The following is a 19,528-nucleotide window of genomic DNA, read 5'->3' as shown; positions in this document are numbered from 1 at the left end:
GAATAGATTAATTACATTATCTCACCAACCAATTGATAAATGTCATATCATTTGAGATAATTTTTCAAGATAATAATTTATTTTTTTTAACAACAACCTATAATATACAATCGATACAAATCTCTTTATTCTCTCCGAATACGTCTCACAAAATGTGAGTATGTGTGAAAGCATAGAAGATTTGGTGTATTGTCATGCTTTTTATAATTATTCTGTGAATATCATTCTATGCAAATTGGAATCTTCTACTAAGCCAACTGGTTGCTTCAATCTTCCTCGTCAATGACCTTGGTGCCCAATCGCTTTGACAAACATACTCCCGTAACAGGAAAGCAAATCTAGCAGTAGATTAAATTCCATACTCGTATAGCAGGAAGCAAACCGAAACAATGAAGAAAAATAAATAGCATTAATGGTACAAAAACATGAAAACATACTAAATCTTTTAATGCTTTTCAGACATATCTGTGAGAACAAATAAATTAAAATATTTCTTTGCTTCTTGTGAGAAATCCACCGAATAAACTTTTGAGGAAGAATTAACTACTTGTTTAATCTTCTTGTTGCGGATTTCTTGCTAGTTAATGAATAGGCTTTGGATAGAATTTATATAGGTTGGAGTTAATTACTTTGGACGAATTTGGAGGAAGAGATTGACAAACAAAAAGTAGTGATTGAAAAATCGAGGAGGGAGGGAGGGAGAGCACGTGAAAGCTAAAGGAAAAATGGAAGGACATTGCTTGTGGTAGGTTCCACACGGAGTTAGAAAAAAAAATTGTTCGATATTTAATTTTTATAAATCTAATCCTTTCATTTGTCTTCAATCTAATGAATATTAATTAGTGTAAAATTAAATATATTTTAGGAGACTGTTAATCCACCCTATAGATATATGTGTGTGCGTGTGTGTATGCGTGTGTGTATAAATATTTCAAACATGAATATAAATGTTTCAAACATGAATTTTAAAGTGTGAGAAAAGTCTGAAAAAATTTAAAAAACATGGGATTTAAGAAGCTTAAAACATGGGGTTAAAGTAAAAATGAAAAGATAATGCTTGTGGTAGGTTCCACATGGAGCGAAAATTTTTTGTTTAATATTTAATTTTGATAAATATGATCTTTTCATTTATCTTCAATCTAATAAATGATAATGAGTGTAAAATTAAATATATTTTAGGAGATTGCTGATCCATCCTATATGTGTGTGTGTATAAATGTTCCAATTTAGACTTTTAAAGTGTAGGGAAAGTTCAGAAAAATTTTAAAATCGCAAGGCTTAAGAGGCTTAAAACTATATATCTTTCTTTAGGTGCAAGCACCTTCATTTTATTTTATGCGAACACATTATTAAGTCATATGATTTAATAAAATCAATATTTAGTTCACTATTAAACTATGTCATTTAATAAAGTCATTGTCTAATTAACTACAAAGTCATATGGCTAAATAACGCGGCCGTACAAAAAAAACAAGAGGGCACCCTCACCTGAGTGTGTGTAATAATAATTCTCTAGTGAGAGCATCCCTAATTTAACAAAATGAGGATATCATTAACAAAAAAAAATACATTTTTTAATACACTAATGAATAAAAAAAATAGTCTCTAATGTATTGGAATTTGTATTTTTTTGTATTCTACTGTGCATCCTCACTTTTTCACTAGAGAAAGATTCTATATACTCTCTCTCTCTTTATATATATATATATATATATATATATATATATAATTATTCCCCAATGAGAGCATCTTGGACTTTGTTAAAATTTGGAAAAACTATTAAGTTATATAGTTTAATAGTATAAGGACATTATGTTATTAAATTATACAACTTAATAGATGTTTTGGACTTTAATAAAGTCCAGGATCCTAGACCAATACATATATATGAATTTGGGGTTTTACAATGTTAAAAGCTATTGAAAAATTATTTTGCAATATTGTAAAAGTTTTTTATAATGATACAAAACATTGAATCTACATTTTAAAACATGTAAAAATATGCGCTAGATAAAAAGATCTCTTATTTTATAAAAACACATATTTCAGTATGCTATATGATAAAATAATTTACATAAGAATTTATATTTTTCTTATCTCTTAGTTTATCCCTTCCTAAATATATATATATATATATATATAGACACACACACTTATGAGGTGAGGATGTCTGCAAGAAACTTTGTGCAAACGGGAACTTTTATGGTCTTTTAAAATTACATATTCGTATGAAAATTTGTGCAAACATTTGTACCTGAGAATTATATAATATTTTATAAGTAAATTAGCGAGAAACTGTTATGTGTCAATATTATTTAACTAAAACATATACATGTAAAGAAGCCAAAAGTAGAATTCATGAAATTTGGCTCGTAAAAATAAAAAAAGAAGAAATTTAAACAAGAAAGAACACTCTACTTGCAATATAGCGCTCATATTTTAGCCATTATCGTCCATGGTGACACCATGTCCATGGCGGTAGAAATAATGTCTATAAATTCTATAATACATCAGAGATAATATATCAATATATAAATGATGTTATGACATATATATATTTATTTTGAAAAGTCATCTCATAAATGGTGATTACATTAAATTTAATTAAACATGTCATACATACATCAATTAATTATATTAACTCTTATGTATTGTAGAAATTTTCCCCTTAAATACAAGAAATTTACTTGCTACTTTAAAAGACAATAGAAACGACACCATGGAGCACCGTTTTTGTCGCCATAGTGTCTTAATGGGGGCCGTTATTTGTTTTTTTCTGTAATATAATATGTTATTCTTATTTTGGTGGAGATTTTTTTTTTAAATGTTTAGCATCGTATGCTGATATTAAAGTCAATCCATACCAGTAGGGTTCAAATTCCAAAACTTTTATTTCAACTCAAGATATTTTACTAATTGAATTAATATATTTGACACTCGTTATTTTACAGGGGATATTTACAAGGATCAAGTTACGGTACAACTGTGGTACCGTGCTACAGTTGCATTCAACCATTGGATGCACTTGGTTTGATAGGGTCCACTGGCATTCAACCACTGGATGCAACTGTGGCACGATACCATAGTTACATCACGGGTTTCCCCTATTTACAAATACAAATTCCAAATGGGCGATATTTTTAATGAACTTGCCATACACGCTTTTTTGTGGAAAGGTTTTATTTTATATAGCCTTTAGAGAAGATATAAACTATTATACGTCTATATATATATATATATATATATATATATATATATATATATATACACACACAACTTATTAATAATAAGTAAAACCTATCTCCACACTTCTAATTATATTTATGTGGGAGTCCGTTAGTTTTTAGCTATTGAAATTAATATATATTATTTTTGGTAATTTTACACTTTTGGCAGCATAATTTTATAGTATTATTCTTATTTTCAAATACACTTTTATTTATATTTATTATAGATTAAATAAATCATATTAATAAAAATTAAAATTAAAAAATTAAAAACTAAAAGAAGAAAATATATATTTAAGTGTGAATAAAAAATTAATAATAAAATATTCTTCATATATTTTTTGTTATTTTTTAAATATCTTTCTTATAATAAATATATATATTTTATCTCGAGATAAATTATTAAATAAATGACTCAATTATCTTTATTTTTCTTTAAATATTTTGTACCAGAAATTTTTTAGATATTATAAAAAAAATAAAAAAATAAATAGTATATATTTATTTGAGGCGAATAAAAAAATAGGCAATCTCCGTTTCCAGTCAGACCTACTGAAAAAAGAATCTTTGCGCCGGGCCTGCACACTGGCTGCTCCAAAATTAAGGCTTACGACATTAAAATAAAATAATCGTGGGGTAGGCTTCTCCTCCGCACAGCCCACGCCAACGGCTTAAATTATTTGGTTACGAACTGCGGGTTCCCTTATTTAATGTCACACACTGTTCAGTGTTCACACCTGCTTCACTCTTTCTGCGTACAATAATTATCAAATGTGCTCATAACATGAAAATCCCTAATCTTTTGCATTTTCTCAAATAATAGCATAGACTCTCCATTTGCATAACGTAGGTATCAACCCAGTAACCCCAGAGAGGGTAGAGATTAAGATTTGCTTCTAATCTGAATTTTTCCTAAATAAAAATTCACGCGTTAATTAATAGTTAATAAATTTAAAATATAAAAAATTAAATTTTATTCATATATTATTATTAAATGAAACATAATATAAAATTATTAAAAGTTCAGAAGTGCTTAAATTAAGCGAGGATCTTAATGCAATAGGTAGACCTTGCTAAAAAATAACTAAAGCACCTTTTAGAGTTAATTTGCACAACCATCAACAAAATCTCATCCTATTGGGTAAATTTAATATTTTAAATAAGAATTTAGTTTTTTTTTTCAATTCAAATAAACAAATTATGTCCTCATTTAAGAAATATGAAAACTTAGAGATCTTACTACAATTGTGATATAGAAACCTTGCAAGTCGTCGCAGACTTTCAATTAGCACTCATTGTCGTATGTCCCACGTATGAAAATTTATTTAATGTCATACTCTTACCTGTCTCGATATAAATAAAATCTCTCACTTCTCATTTGCCCAGAGTTGCACCTTCATCCTCTTCTTCTTCGTTCCGCAACAATGAAATCACAAGAACCAGATCCCAATTATTTCTCCTCTTCCTCTTCCTCTTCTTCCCTCGTGTCCTCAACAAAGTACTTTATTTCAATCATATAAAAGCACTTTCATATCTACTCATAGTGTTTGATTGAAATAAATAAAAACAATTTCTAAATTCAAAAACTAATTAAGAAGTTTTGTGTTTTTCTTTAAAACCCATCTTGGAATAATATATATATATATATATAAAAGCATCATATACAAAAATATCTTATAAGTTCTATATGGGGGGGGGGTGTTTTTTCTTGTGTTCTTTTATTTAATTTGTCAACTTTTTTTTTTTTTTTTTTATGTTTGAATGCAGATGGTGGTCTAAAGAAACGATAGCAATAGTGACAGGAGCAAACAAGGGGATTGGATTTGCTTTGGTGAAGAGACTTGCAGAACTGGGGCTGACTGTTATTTTAACAGCTAGGGATGTGGAAAGAGGACAAAGAGCTGTGGAATCACTTTCTGAGAAAGGACTTCCTGTTAACTTCTTTCAATTGGATGTGTCTGATCCTTCTTCAATCGAAGCCTTTGTTTCATGGTTCAAAAGCAATTTTGCAGCGTTGGATATTCTTGTAAGTAGTAGAATATTTAATTCCTTCTTTTTTTTTTCTTTCTTGGCACTATCTATGATAATTATTGTTGTTTGATATTAAGAATATTTGTGATAATAATTATTTTTTATGTTATCATATAGCATCTCTATTTTTTCCTCACACACTCACATATATATAATCACATATTTTAATACATTAGAAGCTGTATTTTTTTTTATCTAATAGTGTATTGAAATTTATTTTTTTTGTCTAATAGTAATATCCTCACTTTGTTAAAATGAGAATATCCTTATTAAAAAATTATTCTATAGAGTCCTTCTCTAATAAAAACTTCTCGCCTTAATAAAATGAGGATGACACTAAAATACAAAAAATAAAAATTCGATATGTTAAAGACCGTGTTTTTTTGTATATTAACATATTGAAATCTGTATTATTTTATCTATTAATGACATCCTCACTTTGTTAAACAAAAAATCCTCATTAAAGAATTATTCTAGGATAATTAATTAAAATTAAGAACTGCCCCAGGGACCAAGTGCAGGTCAATTGACTTTTAACCTCTTTGTTATTAACCTGCCATTTGAATTTGAATTTTAAAAAAATATAAGAATAAAAATTTTATTTGGTTCCATCCTCTACCTCTTAAAATGAAAATTAAAACCTCAAAATTTGAATGGTAAATGAACAAATCAATTGTAATTTTGTTAATGGAATGCAAATAAAATTTAGTGGAAATTTTCGAATGGCTAAACTTGAATTCAGTGGCCTTTATTATTGTTAATATAAAATGAAGCCACGGATGTAGGATTTTACTGTTAAAAATTCTTTTGAAAGATTGAAAGAATCTCTCACATTTTATTCAAATCTTCGGGATCTTAGTCAAATACGATCTAGGGAAAGTTTATCTGTGAAATAATTGTGTTTAGGATCTAATTAGACTTATCAGTGTAAAAAATAAATAATAAAATAATAAAAATTAAATGGATTAATATAAAAATTTCATTTAATTATAAATTACATTAAATATAATTTAGGGAGGATTTTTATTTATTTATTCCAAAACCAAAACTTAAGTGATTTGCTGCTCATTCAACAACACTTTATTCGAGGAGGAAGGAAAATTAAATAATGCGTCGTCTTTTTGTGAACTAATAAGTGGTGTCTTTGAGTTTGGGGTAATGCGGGGACCAACATTTAAGTCTTATTTTATTTTGCTTACTTGTGTTTGATTGTAACGTATATGGTGGGGACTAGTTAGTTATGATAGACTTTGTTACACTATTACAAATTCTGACTTTGAACGCCCGAATTTTGAATATATTCATTTATTAAATATCAAATATTAAATTTTTTCTCTAATAATATGCTTTTTTTTATTGGAATATGGGTGTCCAAAATTATTGTAATGGTGCATGTAGCCCCACCGTTTAATTTATCTATTCTTTATTTTTTGAAATTTTTATCTAATTCTTAATGTATGTTATCTAGATGACTATTTCTACGCTTATAAAATAATGATAAAAATATTTTATATTTCATTATGATACTGAGTGACGATAATTAAAACATGTAATTATTTAACACATTTAATTTATAAATGTCACGTTATTTGAAATACATCCTCTATATGATTGTATCATAACTTCGTAAGTAGAGTATCGTAATACCTAAATAGTTTTATGTTTACAAATTTTGGATATAAAATTTATATCTCAGACTATTATTTTATTCATTCATATTGGTGCTACATAATTATCACATAAATCACGGTATAAAATTCGACTATTGCCTACCCAGCTAGAGTCGTTATTAATGCCTAATCATTTAAAATATAATATTTGTATCTCAATTTGGCACACCCAAAATTATTATTATGATAATTATGGATTGAAATCATTGAAATTATCATATTTTGAACAAAACTAACATTATTTTTTCTCTGCTGGCGCTTATATATTCTTCATTTTTTTTTGGGTGGGTATTATTATACTAATTAATTGATTTTATGTTGCTTACCAATTTGTTTTACACTTGAATTGTAGGTGAATAATGCGGGAGTATCATTCAATGACATATACAAAAACACAGTGGAGCATGCAGAGACTGTGATCAGAACAAATTTTTACGGAGCCAAGTTGCTGACCGAATCCCTTCTGCCATTGTTTCGTCGCTCGCCATCTAAAAGCCGAATACTTAACATTAGCTCCAGACTTGGCACATTAAGTGTAAGTAATTTATTTTATATACAGTGATGAACTTCCAATTAAGGATTCTTATGATACTAAATTTAGGATAAAGTAAAAGATTAAAAAAAATTATTTTAATATATTATAAGATAAAATATATTGCAATAGAGTTCTTTTTTTTTTTTTTTTGTGGTCTTTTAGCTCTATATATATAATTGTCTTAATTGAGAATTCTAGAGTTTGTTAAAATTCAGGAAAGTTATTAAGTTGTATGATTTAATAATGCAATAATCAGAAAATTTATTAAGCCATTTGGTTTAATATTGTAATGGCATTATAAAATTAAATCATATGATTTAATAACTTTTCTGAATTTTATTAAAGTTCAGGATTCTAAATCAGAATACTTAGCCATTTTAATTATAAAATGTAATAATAAGTATATATCTTTAGAAAAAAAAAGATAGTGGCACTCCATAATTTTGTGAAATAATCACAGAACTGCTTTGTTCTTAGAAATAGTCGCACCCGATCACTTTTGGGATATAATCAGCTTTTAATATTTTTTAGAAATCCTGGAGCCTACGTGATTATTTTTTACCACAAAAGGGAGCACTATGCATTTCAAAAAGAAGTATGTGTAACCATTTCTAAAAATAAAAAGGTCTTCATCACTATTTTACCAAGCTATGAATTGTTACTATCTATGTATAAGATTATAAATAGATTAAAAGGGATCTTGAATTTCATGTTTTCAATATCTATGAATATAATGAAAAATACACTTGTTTTCAACACTTTTTTTTTTTCTTTTAAGAATTTGTTAACCAAAAATCTTGAAAAATAATTAAAATATTTTTTATGTTGTTTTAATTAATGTTTTCAATTCCATATCTCAAATAACCACGAGTTGCTAGAACCATCCTCTTATAATCGGGAGGGTAGTGGCTAGAGCCCCCACAAAGCATTGTTGAGGCTTATTAATTCTTTCCTCAATTATGGAAAATAATTGAATGAAAGCAGTGTCATCCCTTTCGAAATTGAGTAAAAACATTTTTATGAGTTGTAATTTGAGTACTAGTTTCATGTAATTAAAAAAAAAATCCGTACTTCAAATACATAATTTAATCTTTTTTCTTTGATTTTTAAAATCTTAAAATAAATAAAATCAATGCTTGATGAAAATGTTGTCAAAGTGACAAATACACGTTTCTCAAAAAACTATCAAAATGATGGAAATTTCAAAATCTCATCATCATAACATGAATGTACCTTTGTATACATGCCTGCAGAAGGTGAGAAACCCTAATATAAAATCAATCCTAGAAGACGAAGAACTGTCTGAAGAACAAATCGAACGTTTCGTCGGATTATTTCTCCAAAGTGCGAAAAATGGTACGTGGAAGAGCCAAGGCTGGCCAGAAATTTGGACAGACTATGCAGTATCAAAGCTTGCACTGAATGCATACACTATGGTTTTAGCCAAAAGATATGAAGGAGAAGGAATCAGTGTCAACAGTTACTGCCCCGGCTTCACTCAGACGTCGATGACTCAAGGGCAAGGCTCTCACACGGCTGATGAAGCTGCCGATGTTGGTGCCAGGCTCCTCTTGCTTCATCCTCAACAGCTGCCCACTGCTAAATTTTATATAGGGCTGGATCCTTTTGTTAAGTCTAATTTGTAGGAAAAGTAACGCAAGAGTTCATTTTTTTAGAAAGGGATCCTCGATTGCTTTTCTTTAATTTCATCAAATCGATCCAGAAAGAGATTTTATTTTTATCTACTATTGTGGAAGAATAGAATACCTATCATGAACTAATACGCCTAAATTCTGATTACGGATAGATTCGCCCACCTCTATCCTCAATTAGTACAATTATTTTCTTTTTCCTACTACAAGGGTGCCAAGCTGCTTGTAAATTTTTCACTCTCATTTTGTTGTTAAAAGGTAAATGTGATATTATAATATTGATTAGTTTTCAAGTTGTACTGGCGTTAGATTTTTATGAGGTATCAATTTTGTGCACGAACAGAATAGGTTAAGTTTACACTTTTAATTAAGGTCAAGAATAAAGTGAGGCATTAGAATTTTATAAGAGGCCGAGGTGACAAAAAAAGTTTTTGAGAATGACAAAGATGTTTCATCTCCTTCCTTTTGAATATGTTAAAAGGTAATTACAACCCACACATCACTTAAGCAGTTGGATATTCATTTTTTAAATGAGTATTTTTAATGATTTAAAATTAATGCTGAACCAACGGAAATATTTATAATATAGTATTGTGTTATTGATTGATTATTTAAACCACCTCATAAAGTCATGATATGTGTCCATTGATTATTTAATAACGAGTGCGTGAAATAGGGAGTCATGAATTTCCAATTCGTCTCATTGCTATATTTTATCTTTTCATTATAAGAAGTTATCTCGTAATGATATTAAATTGACTTTAACTGGTACCCACGCATATACATGCAAACGTGTAGACTCCAAAAAATATTCAATTGCTTGATGATAGCCATGGCCAAAAGCAAAAATGATTAAAGCCAAAAATGTGATGAGGTGAGCTCAACTTTCCTTTCTTTTTTTTTTCTTTTTTTTTGGTTTTTTCAAAAAGCAAAACATAAAATATGCATATATTTTTATTACATGGAAAGTGAAAAGAGACAAGAGAGTAGAGATGGGCAAACATTATTGGCTCGGCATATATTCCAAGCAAAGGAGGCGGCCTAATTTTGTTTTATAAAGTATTTGGAAGAACATCATTCAATGTATTCATATTTCATAGTCCATTGTGCTTCCCATGAATTGTGAAAAAGCGAAAAATTCCTATGCACTGCAGTGGAGGCACTCAGAAAAAAGAAGAAGAAGAAGAAGAAGAAGAAGCTAAGAGACTAATTTTGCGTTATAATCTGTAGACTCTTTTGGCACATGTCTTTTTGGAACATGGGAGTGTTTGATTTCTTTTAAAAATTTTTAATTAGCAGATCAAATGAGATTATTATCTTGGGCAATTGAATTTCAACTAGTTAATGTATCTAGAAGTAATTTGAAAGAACATCATTCAATGTATTCATATTTCATCGTCCCTCGTGCTTCCCCATGAATTGTGAAAAAGTGAAAAATTCCCGTGCACTACAGGGGAGGCACTCAGAAAAAAGGAGACTACAGCGGAGGCACTCAGTAAAAAGGAGAAGAATAAGAAACTAAGGTTACGTTTGGAAGTTAGGATTAAGTATGAGATTAGATTAATTTTGAGATTAATTATTTTATCTTATATTTGGTTACTTTGCTTGGATTGGATTAGGGAGGACTAAATTTTAATTTAGTTATTAAATCATGAGATTAACAATCTTAATTTATAAGTGGGTTTAGATGGGATTAGAATAAGAGAAAAAAAATTTATTCATATTTCTTTCATATATAACACTATTTTTTTATTTGTAACCTAAATTTAATTTATTTATTCATTATTTCCTTGAATTTTTTTATAGTCTAATTAAATTGGTATTTTTATTGCAATAAAATTAACTATTTAATAATTTGTTACAATAATTGATTGTATTAAATTTAATAATCACTAATGTAATATTAAAAATAATCATGGAAATTAACAATACAAGTAAATAATTAATTTTATATATACATTATTTGCTAACTTTTTGATAAAATAAAATATACCTAAAATATCAGATAAAAGTTAATTAAATAGTAAATATTGTTATTAATTTACATTTGTTTAATATAATTATGACTACCCAATAACTAATTTAATACATATTCAATGCTCTTGTTAATTACCTTGAAATTAATTTTAATTATTACTCTTAAGTATTCATATTTTTTTTTTGTATTTAAATATGATTTAACATTGTCCTATCCGATATTATACCAAACATAGTACAATATATAATATAATCCAGCTTAATCCAATCCAACTTAATCCAGTCCAGTCCTAATAATTAGTCCAATCTAATCTTGCGTGCTAAACGTAACCTAAGAGGCTAATTTTGCCTAATAATATGTCGGCTCTTTTGGTACATGTCTTTTTGGAACATGTGAGTATTTGATTTTTTTATTTTATTTTATTTTCTAAATATGTTTAATCTTTATAAACTGACCAATTATGTTAGTTTTGCATTGGCAGATCAAATGAGAGTACATCTTGGACAATTGAATTTCAACTGGTTAATGTATCTAGAAGTTATTTTCTAATACCTTGCGTGGCTTGCAATGGTAACCAATTTAGCCGCACGTTGTTTTGAATATTTCTTCCTTGTTTATGCATTGTATATGAGGCTGGTGGCAAATGCATTATGAGATCAAATTCTACCGCGATTTATTAGTTTAATGAATAACGATTGCTTCAATCTTCATAAAACACTAATTGATTAAAATTACGAAAAACGGAAAAATAATATAATAGAGTTAATCAAATTTTAAACTTTTTTTTATAATTAAACTTTTTTCATTAGGTAATTTATTTTTTTCATTGTCTAAAAATTGTTCTGAACTTGTTAGAAAATAATTATACCATAAATTAAGATGTGAAGATGGGGTTCATAATTGGATGTAAAGATTTTAATTCAGTTAAATTAATAATTGTCCTTTAATGGTGATTTTCAGTAATAATAGAACTATCGTCACAAAAAATGGGGTTGATAAAGATTTTAAAGGGGTGTCGAAAGCATTACTCTTTTTCGAATTCCTTTTTGATGGCGATCGAGAGCATGCTCATATTGGACATGGACAGTTTAAAACGCACATTGTAATGGGCTTAAACAAACACTAAAATGGGCCTAAGGGAATCTGAAGAAAGGATGACCCGACAAGTTCTGTTAATGTGTCCACGCTCGTCACCAAACGCTTGAAACCCCAAGCAAACTGGCAAATTTGCGAACATTATTGATAGCTTCTCTTTCTTCAGAGGTGCTTGGGGTTTTAAGGGTTTTGACTTTCGAGGAATCGCTCTGTTCAATTTCACATCTTAGTTGAAGGTTTGTTTCTATTATCTTTTCTTTAATATATACACCCTTCGATTGGGTTTTTATTTGATTTTTGTGCTATGCTCTGTTGTTCAGCTTTGAGTTGATTAATTTTTCAATACCCGAATATTTGCTTTTACTTGTGTTCTTCATTTTCTTATGGGTGTTTTCCAATACCCTTTTGGATTTGTTTCATTTTGATGGAGATATCAAGTGGGCTGCCTTTTAGTGTTTTAGTTCATCTGTTTTCTTGAATTATTTCTCTTCTTATCAGTGTAATCGGTACCCTTGTCAGGTAATCCTAGATTTAATTACATACTGATTGTCTATTTGATTCTGTTATTCTTTTAGTATGGTGAAAGTATAATGGTGGAGATAGGCATGATGAAAGAACAATATTGAAGAATAATTTATGTCAAATATGAGATTTTTGTGCCACTTGTTTCTGAAATCAGTTTCCGTGAATACCCCTGTTATTCCATCCAAAGATTTCAATTTTGACATTTGGTCCTTTATTAGCATACTTACACTGCTGTTGATCTGGGCCAAATATTCTTTTGTTATCAACTTCGTGCGGTGTATTTCTAATTTTTGTAAGAGTGATGCTTTTGCTGTTTTTCTTAGCCAGATCTAATGCCCCGTTATACTCTGTCAGGGCATATATGACTCTTATTCATATTGTGATTTGTTCCTCTATGCCCCTGAGATTTGCATGTATTAGTTTTTTTTTTTTTAATCTCTTATTGGTATTAGTGATAAAATTGTTGTCACGTCATCCCTTTATCCTTTGGCATGGTATGCGTTATTTGAAGGAATAGTTTTTTTCCTTCCCAATTCTTACTTTAGAATTTATAGTCTGCGCATAGAGTTATTGTAACCGTAACTCTAATACCAATTCTGATGCATATTTGTTCATTGGAGGTCTGAGCTCATATAATATTATGTTCTTAGAGATTGGCACCCTGCATGTTTGTCTATGGGCAGTTCTTCACTCGGAACTTTTCTAAACGGAATTATATGCAGAGTAAAAGTTTTAGGTGGCAAAATGTATCTGACTTGCTTCCTGGTATCTTTTGCTATTTAGATCTTTTAGAAGTTAGACTAACTCGATGACCATCTTATTTTCATTGTGCAGCTTTGAACGTATAACTACACAGGCGCAGAGGTTTATTGCTTGCGAGATGGCTGGGCTTGCAGGATTTAATACCCTTGCTCCAAGGACCAAGAATCTGGTTGTTGCTGGGGGCTTGACAGCATTTGTCTTTGGAGTTTATTACTACACTATGAGAGCCGTTGGAGGCACGGATGAACTGCAGGCAGCTATAGATAAGTTTGAAGAACAGAAAAACAAGCAAGATTCTTGAAGCAAGCAAGCTATTGGATGCTTTTTCTTATGTTTATGAGCGTGAAATTATAATAAAACAAGTTGAAGGTTTAAGTCTGTGTAAGTTATTGCCGTGTTCTTCAATCTAATTTGGCCTGGCTGTTCTAACTATCTCAGTATGCATTTGTTGTGCATCTTCATCAGTATGAGAACCGAAAAACTAACTACATAATTTCCTCACCAAATTTGTTATGTTAGTGAAATTGTTGCCACTTTATCGGCTGATTCATAGGATTCTTTGAAGTTAGAACCCATTAATTTGATACCCAAAAAATCTGAAAAATAAATCTTTTCTAAGGATCATTTCAGTCCTCGGATACAATAAATTACCATTTTAGTCTTAGCAAGTAAGATTGCATGTTTGCCCAGGCTTATTTAATTGTGAACGGGACTTTTTAATCCTACAAGTTCTTTCACAATTTTTAAGGATTAAATAAATTATTTTATTTTTAGTATTAAAAGTTTAAATTTTGGGTTTTGGAGAGCAGAGGTTTGAAAACTTTCAAAAATGTTAATTTTTTATAATATCTTTAACTTATTTCACAATTTTATTTAGTTCTTTTAATAACATAATTTAAAAAAACTTACCTAATCAAATAATTTTATAAATTCTTATAAAAGTTTTCATTAACAATCAAACAACAAGTATATATTTTTTAATAAAACTCCTACTTTAAAAACACTATTTGAATAAACTTTATTTGGAAAATTATGCCAAACAGAACCTTGGTTTAAAAACTGTCCTAAAATTACACAATCATGTTTGATGAATATAATTGCTACTTCAAAAAAAAAACTTAATTTGTCAACCTTGAAAGGTTTAGTACCAAAGAGAAAGACCAAGGAAACTAATCCATGGGAAAAGGAAATGGTGGATTAAGTTCAGAGTGACTCTCATAAGTAAAACGTTTAGGACATGTTTGGTACACCAGATAGGATTAGATAGGAAGAGATTATTGTGAGTATGCTAGGGTATTTCAAAATAACATATCTCATACAGTTGAATTTAAACCAAATCACAGGAGTTCGAATTTAAACTTTAGGGAGGAAGTTATGGTAGACTGGTAGTTATGAAAATAACGTAAAAAGGAATTAAAAGTACTTAAAAGAGAATTAAATTAAATGGTGGTCATTTGAAGAGTCATTTGGAATAGACACCATTAATCTATAAATATAAGTCCACAGATTTTTCTCTAGTTCTTCCTTATCCCAAATATTACCACACAAATTATCATATTTTATATTTAATTATCTGCTATTGCAAATTTTTGTATTGAATGTGCACTCCTACAACAACTATAGTCATTATATATAGGGGATTATTTGTAATTAACCTATTTGCACCAAAATATTAATTTGAGGGGCAGAAATAGTCTTAAGAATAGTGCGTAGCATGCCTTGACTTTTACTTATTTTATTCATAGCCATATTCTATATTCTACAACATATTATTTATTATCTTAATTTTACAACAATCTTAAGACTATTCCTTATGGATACTATAACTGATGCCACACTGAAGGCTGCCGCTAAAGCCTTACTTAACAAATCAAAACTTGAACCTTTTGGTGGGAATTTTTTCAAGCGATGGCATGATTGAATCTATAACACGTTGGATGTAATGAATCTTGCTGAATTTCTCACGAAGCTTCTACCAGATTCTGATTCTGAAAATTATGAGGTATTACTTCAAAATTAGATTAAAGAAAATAAGGTTTTGTAAAGCACCATTCTTAACACTATTTCAAATGGATTATATGATGTTTATTCACAACACAAGTTTGCTTATGAAATTTGGGCTCAATTGAAGAAAAAATATATCATAGAAGATGCTGGAGCTCAGAAGTATGTAACTGCTAATTTTTTAGGTTTTAAGATGACGGAAGATAAGGAAGTGACTTCTCAAATTCATGGCTTCCACATGCTTATTAATGATTTGAAAAATGAAAATATTAATCTTCCCGAGTCTTTTGTGGTTGGTTGCTTAATTGAAAAATTGCCTAACTCATGGAAATATTATAAGAAAGCATAAGAATTTGGGGGATGCTATTGTTCATGTCCGAAATGAAGAAAAACGTACCCAAATGGATTAATTGGAGGAAGCCAAGGAAATTACTTGTAAGGATAATTTGATCAAGATTAAGGCTCATCCAAGCAAGAGCTAAAAGCCTAACAGAAAGTTTTTCAAAATTAAAAAGACCACATTCAAGAAAAAAGGCAATTGTTATGTTTGTGGCATATCAGAACATTTTGCTAATGCAGGTACAGAAACGGAGATCACAAGCCCCCTAAGGCCAATTTGGTCAATGGAGAAGAAATTATTACTGCCGTGGTGGTCTCTCTACTAAACACGGTTGCCGCTGAGAGAAAGGAAGAATGGGTGATAGATTCTGGCGCTACCAAACATATTTGGAGTGACAGAAATTTTTCTATGAGTATGTTCAAGTGAGTGATGGAGAAGAACAAATGTATCATGGTGACTTGTACTCTATTCCAATAATGGGAAAAGGGAAAATCCTTCTCAAATTAACTTTTGGAAAAATCCTCACTGAACAATGTCCTTCATTTTCCTAATATTATATATAATTTAATTTCTGTATTTGTATTTGAGAAGGCTGGTGTAAAAGTCTCCTTTAAAGGAGATAAAATTGTAGTGACTAAAAATGGGGTCTTTGTCGGGAAAGGACATTGCTCTAGTGATTTGTTCATAATTAATGTACTTGACACAATTATTAATAATAAAGTCTCTACTTCTACTTGTATAGTTAACTCTGTCGATCTATGGCATGGTACTAGGACACATCAATTTTTCTTAAAGAAAATGAAAGATATTGGCTTACTATCTAATATTAATGTATCAAACATTGAAAAATGTGATATACATGTGGAGTCTAAGTACACAAAAAGGACATGTAAACCAATTCTTAAGAGATTAACTAAATTACTCTGTTTAAACAAACCATGACTAGAGGAGGTAAAAGATTTTATGTAACGTTTATTGATGATTTCTCAAGATATACTGAGATATATCTACAGAGAAATAAAGATAAGATGGGTGAAAAGTTCTTAGATTATGAAAATAAAGTTGAAAATCAACTTAGAATGAAAATAAAAAAAAAATTTAAGAACTGATGAGGGAGGGGAGTATAAATCTAGTATGTTTAATGCCTTTTGTGAGGATCATGGTATTATTTATGAAGTAACACCTCCTTATTCACCTAAATCAAATGGGCTTACTAAGAGGAAAAATAGAATTCTAAAAGAAATGATGAATGCAATGCTTATAAGTTTTGGGGCTCCAATGAATTTGGGGGGAGGGGGGGTTATTCTTACAACTTGTCGCCTACAAAATAAAATTCCATGCAAGAAAAATGACAAGGCCCCATATAAGTTATGGGACATGCCTCAATTAAGGTTTTTAGGGTTTTAGGCCTTTGCCTCTAGGATGACTATAACATCCATTAACATGAGAACCTTTCTTAGAGTTACCTCTTAAATGTGAGTAATTAGCATTTTTCATGCTGTAGTTAGCATGTAACATAGCCTGAAAGTTATGATTTTATTCCAATCTAGCTTTGTGCGTCAACAACCGGCATATGCATCATCATAGTCCATTTTATTTGTTGTGATAATTGAGGCTAGATTCAAATAAGCATATATTTGTCCATTTAGAATCTTCATCAACAAATCTTTCTCAGTTATTTTATCACCATCGCAAATGAGTTTATTAGAAAGCATTTTCATTTTTGTGCAATACTCCTCAATAAACAATGACTCTTTTCTTAATGTATCTATTTTTGTATTGAAATTGCATTATTTTGGCTTTAGATTGAACTCCAAATTGCTTTTTAATAGATCTCGCACATGAAAGGAAGTATCATAGTTAAGAAAACAACTTAAAATACCTTCACTGATGGTGGACAACAACTAACCAAGGCTAGTTTGTTCTTGTGCTCGCCAATTGACTTAAGCTAGATTCTCAACTCTCTTAATAGATCCATCATCTCTTGAGTTAGAAAGATACCGATCCGAAATAATTTAAGCTTATGAGATGAATTCTTCAAGTCGATTCCCTCTAATCGAAGTTAAAACTTGTTTGTGCCAGAGTAGAAAGTTAGACCAATTAAGTTTAACCGTTGCTGCAAAGTTGAATAAAGTTTGTGAAAACTTATTTGAATTATTGATCTGCTTATTTTTTAAAGTGTAATACTTGAGCTGACTATAGATGGCTCTAATACCATGAAAGATGTTGAAAACAAATGTGATTTGCTTGAGAGAAAATTTCTGGAGAAAGTAATTTTGTTGTTTCTGGAATTTTCTTATTCATTACTTAACTGAATCAATACAACAACTTTCATATACATGCTTGTAATTGTAATAAGCACCAAGCCAATGCTGACATGTCTCAGAATGTGTTTGGAAGTAGTGAAGATCATGATTACATTGGCAGAGAGCTTGCTTCGGTGGGACTTTCTGTGGATGACGACTTTATTGCCTTAAATTTGATGGTTGAGAAGCCTTCACATATAAGGGCTTTCAAAGTATTATGAAATGATCGTGATCGTAAGTTGGCTTATATTAGGATGCTTTTGCGTGAGCATGAGAGGAGAGGTGGAATTTGATTAGAGAGTATGTATTTCTAACTAAACAATGATATTTTGCATTAGTAGTTTGGCTTGTAGATGTGTGTACTTAAATTATTTGACGCAAACAACTATTGTATTACTTTACTAATTTGTGATGCTTTTGAAGTATATATTAATTTTGAATGAATCTTGTGATAGTTTGTTTTATTTATGCTGTGATAGTTTTTAAATGCTATTTGATTGGATTATTTGTTTCAATCTTTATTTCATAAGTTATATATTTAGGAATTATTGAAAAAATAAATCTTATATCATTGTAAATCTTAGAATTTGCTTGTTTTACACATGTCTTACATATTTAAACCAAAAAAATTGATGTAAAAATTCTTAAATTTAAGGCTTCTATATTTAGTATTTTTCTAAGTACTAGTAGATATTATTTTCTAAATATATAATTAAAATCAATCACAAAAAAAAATTAATACAGTACAGTGCAACACCAAATATAATATAACTAAAAATTAATACAGTACAATGTAGTACCAAATATTATACCGTATTATTATAATATAGTGCTAATGCTATACAGCATAATACAATATACCTGCATTAAAATAATGTAATACAACGTAATATAATACAGTGTACCAAACACACCTTACATGTCTAATTAATTTCACGCGCTTGTACTATATGATCTTATCAAAAATTGATTTAAAATAGGTTGCAAATTAACATACATTTTCTAAAATTTTCACTTTGTAAAAGCATAAAACTGAAGCTAGTTTTCCTTCATATATGCGTCCCATCATCAGTTTATCGGTTTTTGAAAAGAATTAATTTGAAATTTTGTTTGTAAATTGACTATCATAAATCACTTTATTATTTTTAAAAATTTGAATTTATATCTATTTTTAATAAGATAAAAAAAATTCCATCAATTGATTCTCATTTTCTATTATCGTTTGAATAAGACTTTCAAAAATAAAAAGAATGATTTAAAAATAATCTATACATTAAAAAAATCCAAAATTTATCTTTTATGAAAAAAAAATAAATCCATAAAATTTTTTAAGGAACATCAAATTTCTCTAAAGTGAACCAAACCAAACCCAACGATAAAAAATGAACCCGTACGAGTTACAA

General features: G+C 29.2%; 1 protein-coding gene and 1 long non-coding RNA gene across 2 annotated transcripts; both read left to right on the top strand.

Annotated features, from left to right (window-relative positions):
- The first annotated feature begins 4,566 nt into the window (after nucleotides 1-4,566).
- Nucleotides 4,567-9,244, top strand: LOC102626275 ((+)-neomenthol dehydrogenase). The gene is made up of 4 exons (XM_006492719.4): nucleotides 4,567-4,725; nucleotides 4,995-5,253; nucleotides 7,281-7,463; nucleotides 8,717-9,244. The coding sequence occupies exons 1-4, from the start codon at nucleotides 4,652-4,654 to the stop codon at nucleotides 9,107-9,109; spliced, it is 909 nt and encodes a 302-aa protein (XP_006492782.2). The 5' UTR covers nucleotides 4,567-4,651; the 3' UTR covers nucleotides 9,110-9,244.
- A 2,869-nt stretch (nucleotides 9,245-12,113) lies between these two features.
- Nucleotides 12,114-13,907, top strand: LOC102626571 (hypothetical protein). The gene is made up of 2 exons (XR_008052712.1): nucleotides 12,114-12,424; nucleotides 13,548-13,907. It is a non-coding gene; the product is annotated as a hypothetical protein (long non-coding RNA).
- Nucleotides 13,908-19,528: the final 5,621 nt, after the last annotated feature.

This window comes from Citrus sinensis, chromosome 3 (assembly GCF_022201045.2).
Source record: "Citrus sinensis cultivar Valencia sweet orange chromosome 3, DVS_A1.0, whole genome shotgun sequence".
NCBI lineage: Eukaryota > Viridiplantae > Streptophyta > Magnoliopsida > Sapindales > Rutaceae > Citrus > Citrus sinensis.
The sequence above is the reverse complement of the archived record's forward strand: the minus strand, read 5'-3'. Positions and strand labels throughout refer to the sequence as shown.

Excerpts from the sequence above, each read along its gene's own strand:
- LOC102626275 (XM_006492719.4), top strand. The coding sequence starts at position 4,652 with ATGAAATCACAAGAACCAGATCCCAATTATTTCTCCTCTTCCTCTTCC. Across the intron at positions 5,254-7,280 it reads TTGCAGCGTTGGATATTCTT|GTGAATAATGCGGGAGTATC; the intron begins GTAAGTAGTAGA and ends CTTGAATTGTAG. Across the intron at positions 7,464-8,716 it reads CCAGACTTGGCACATTAAGT|AAGGTGAGAAACCCTAATAT; the intron begins GTAAGTAATTTA and ends ACATGCCTGCAG.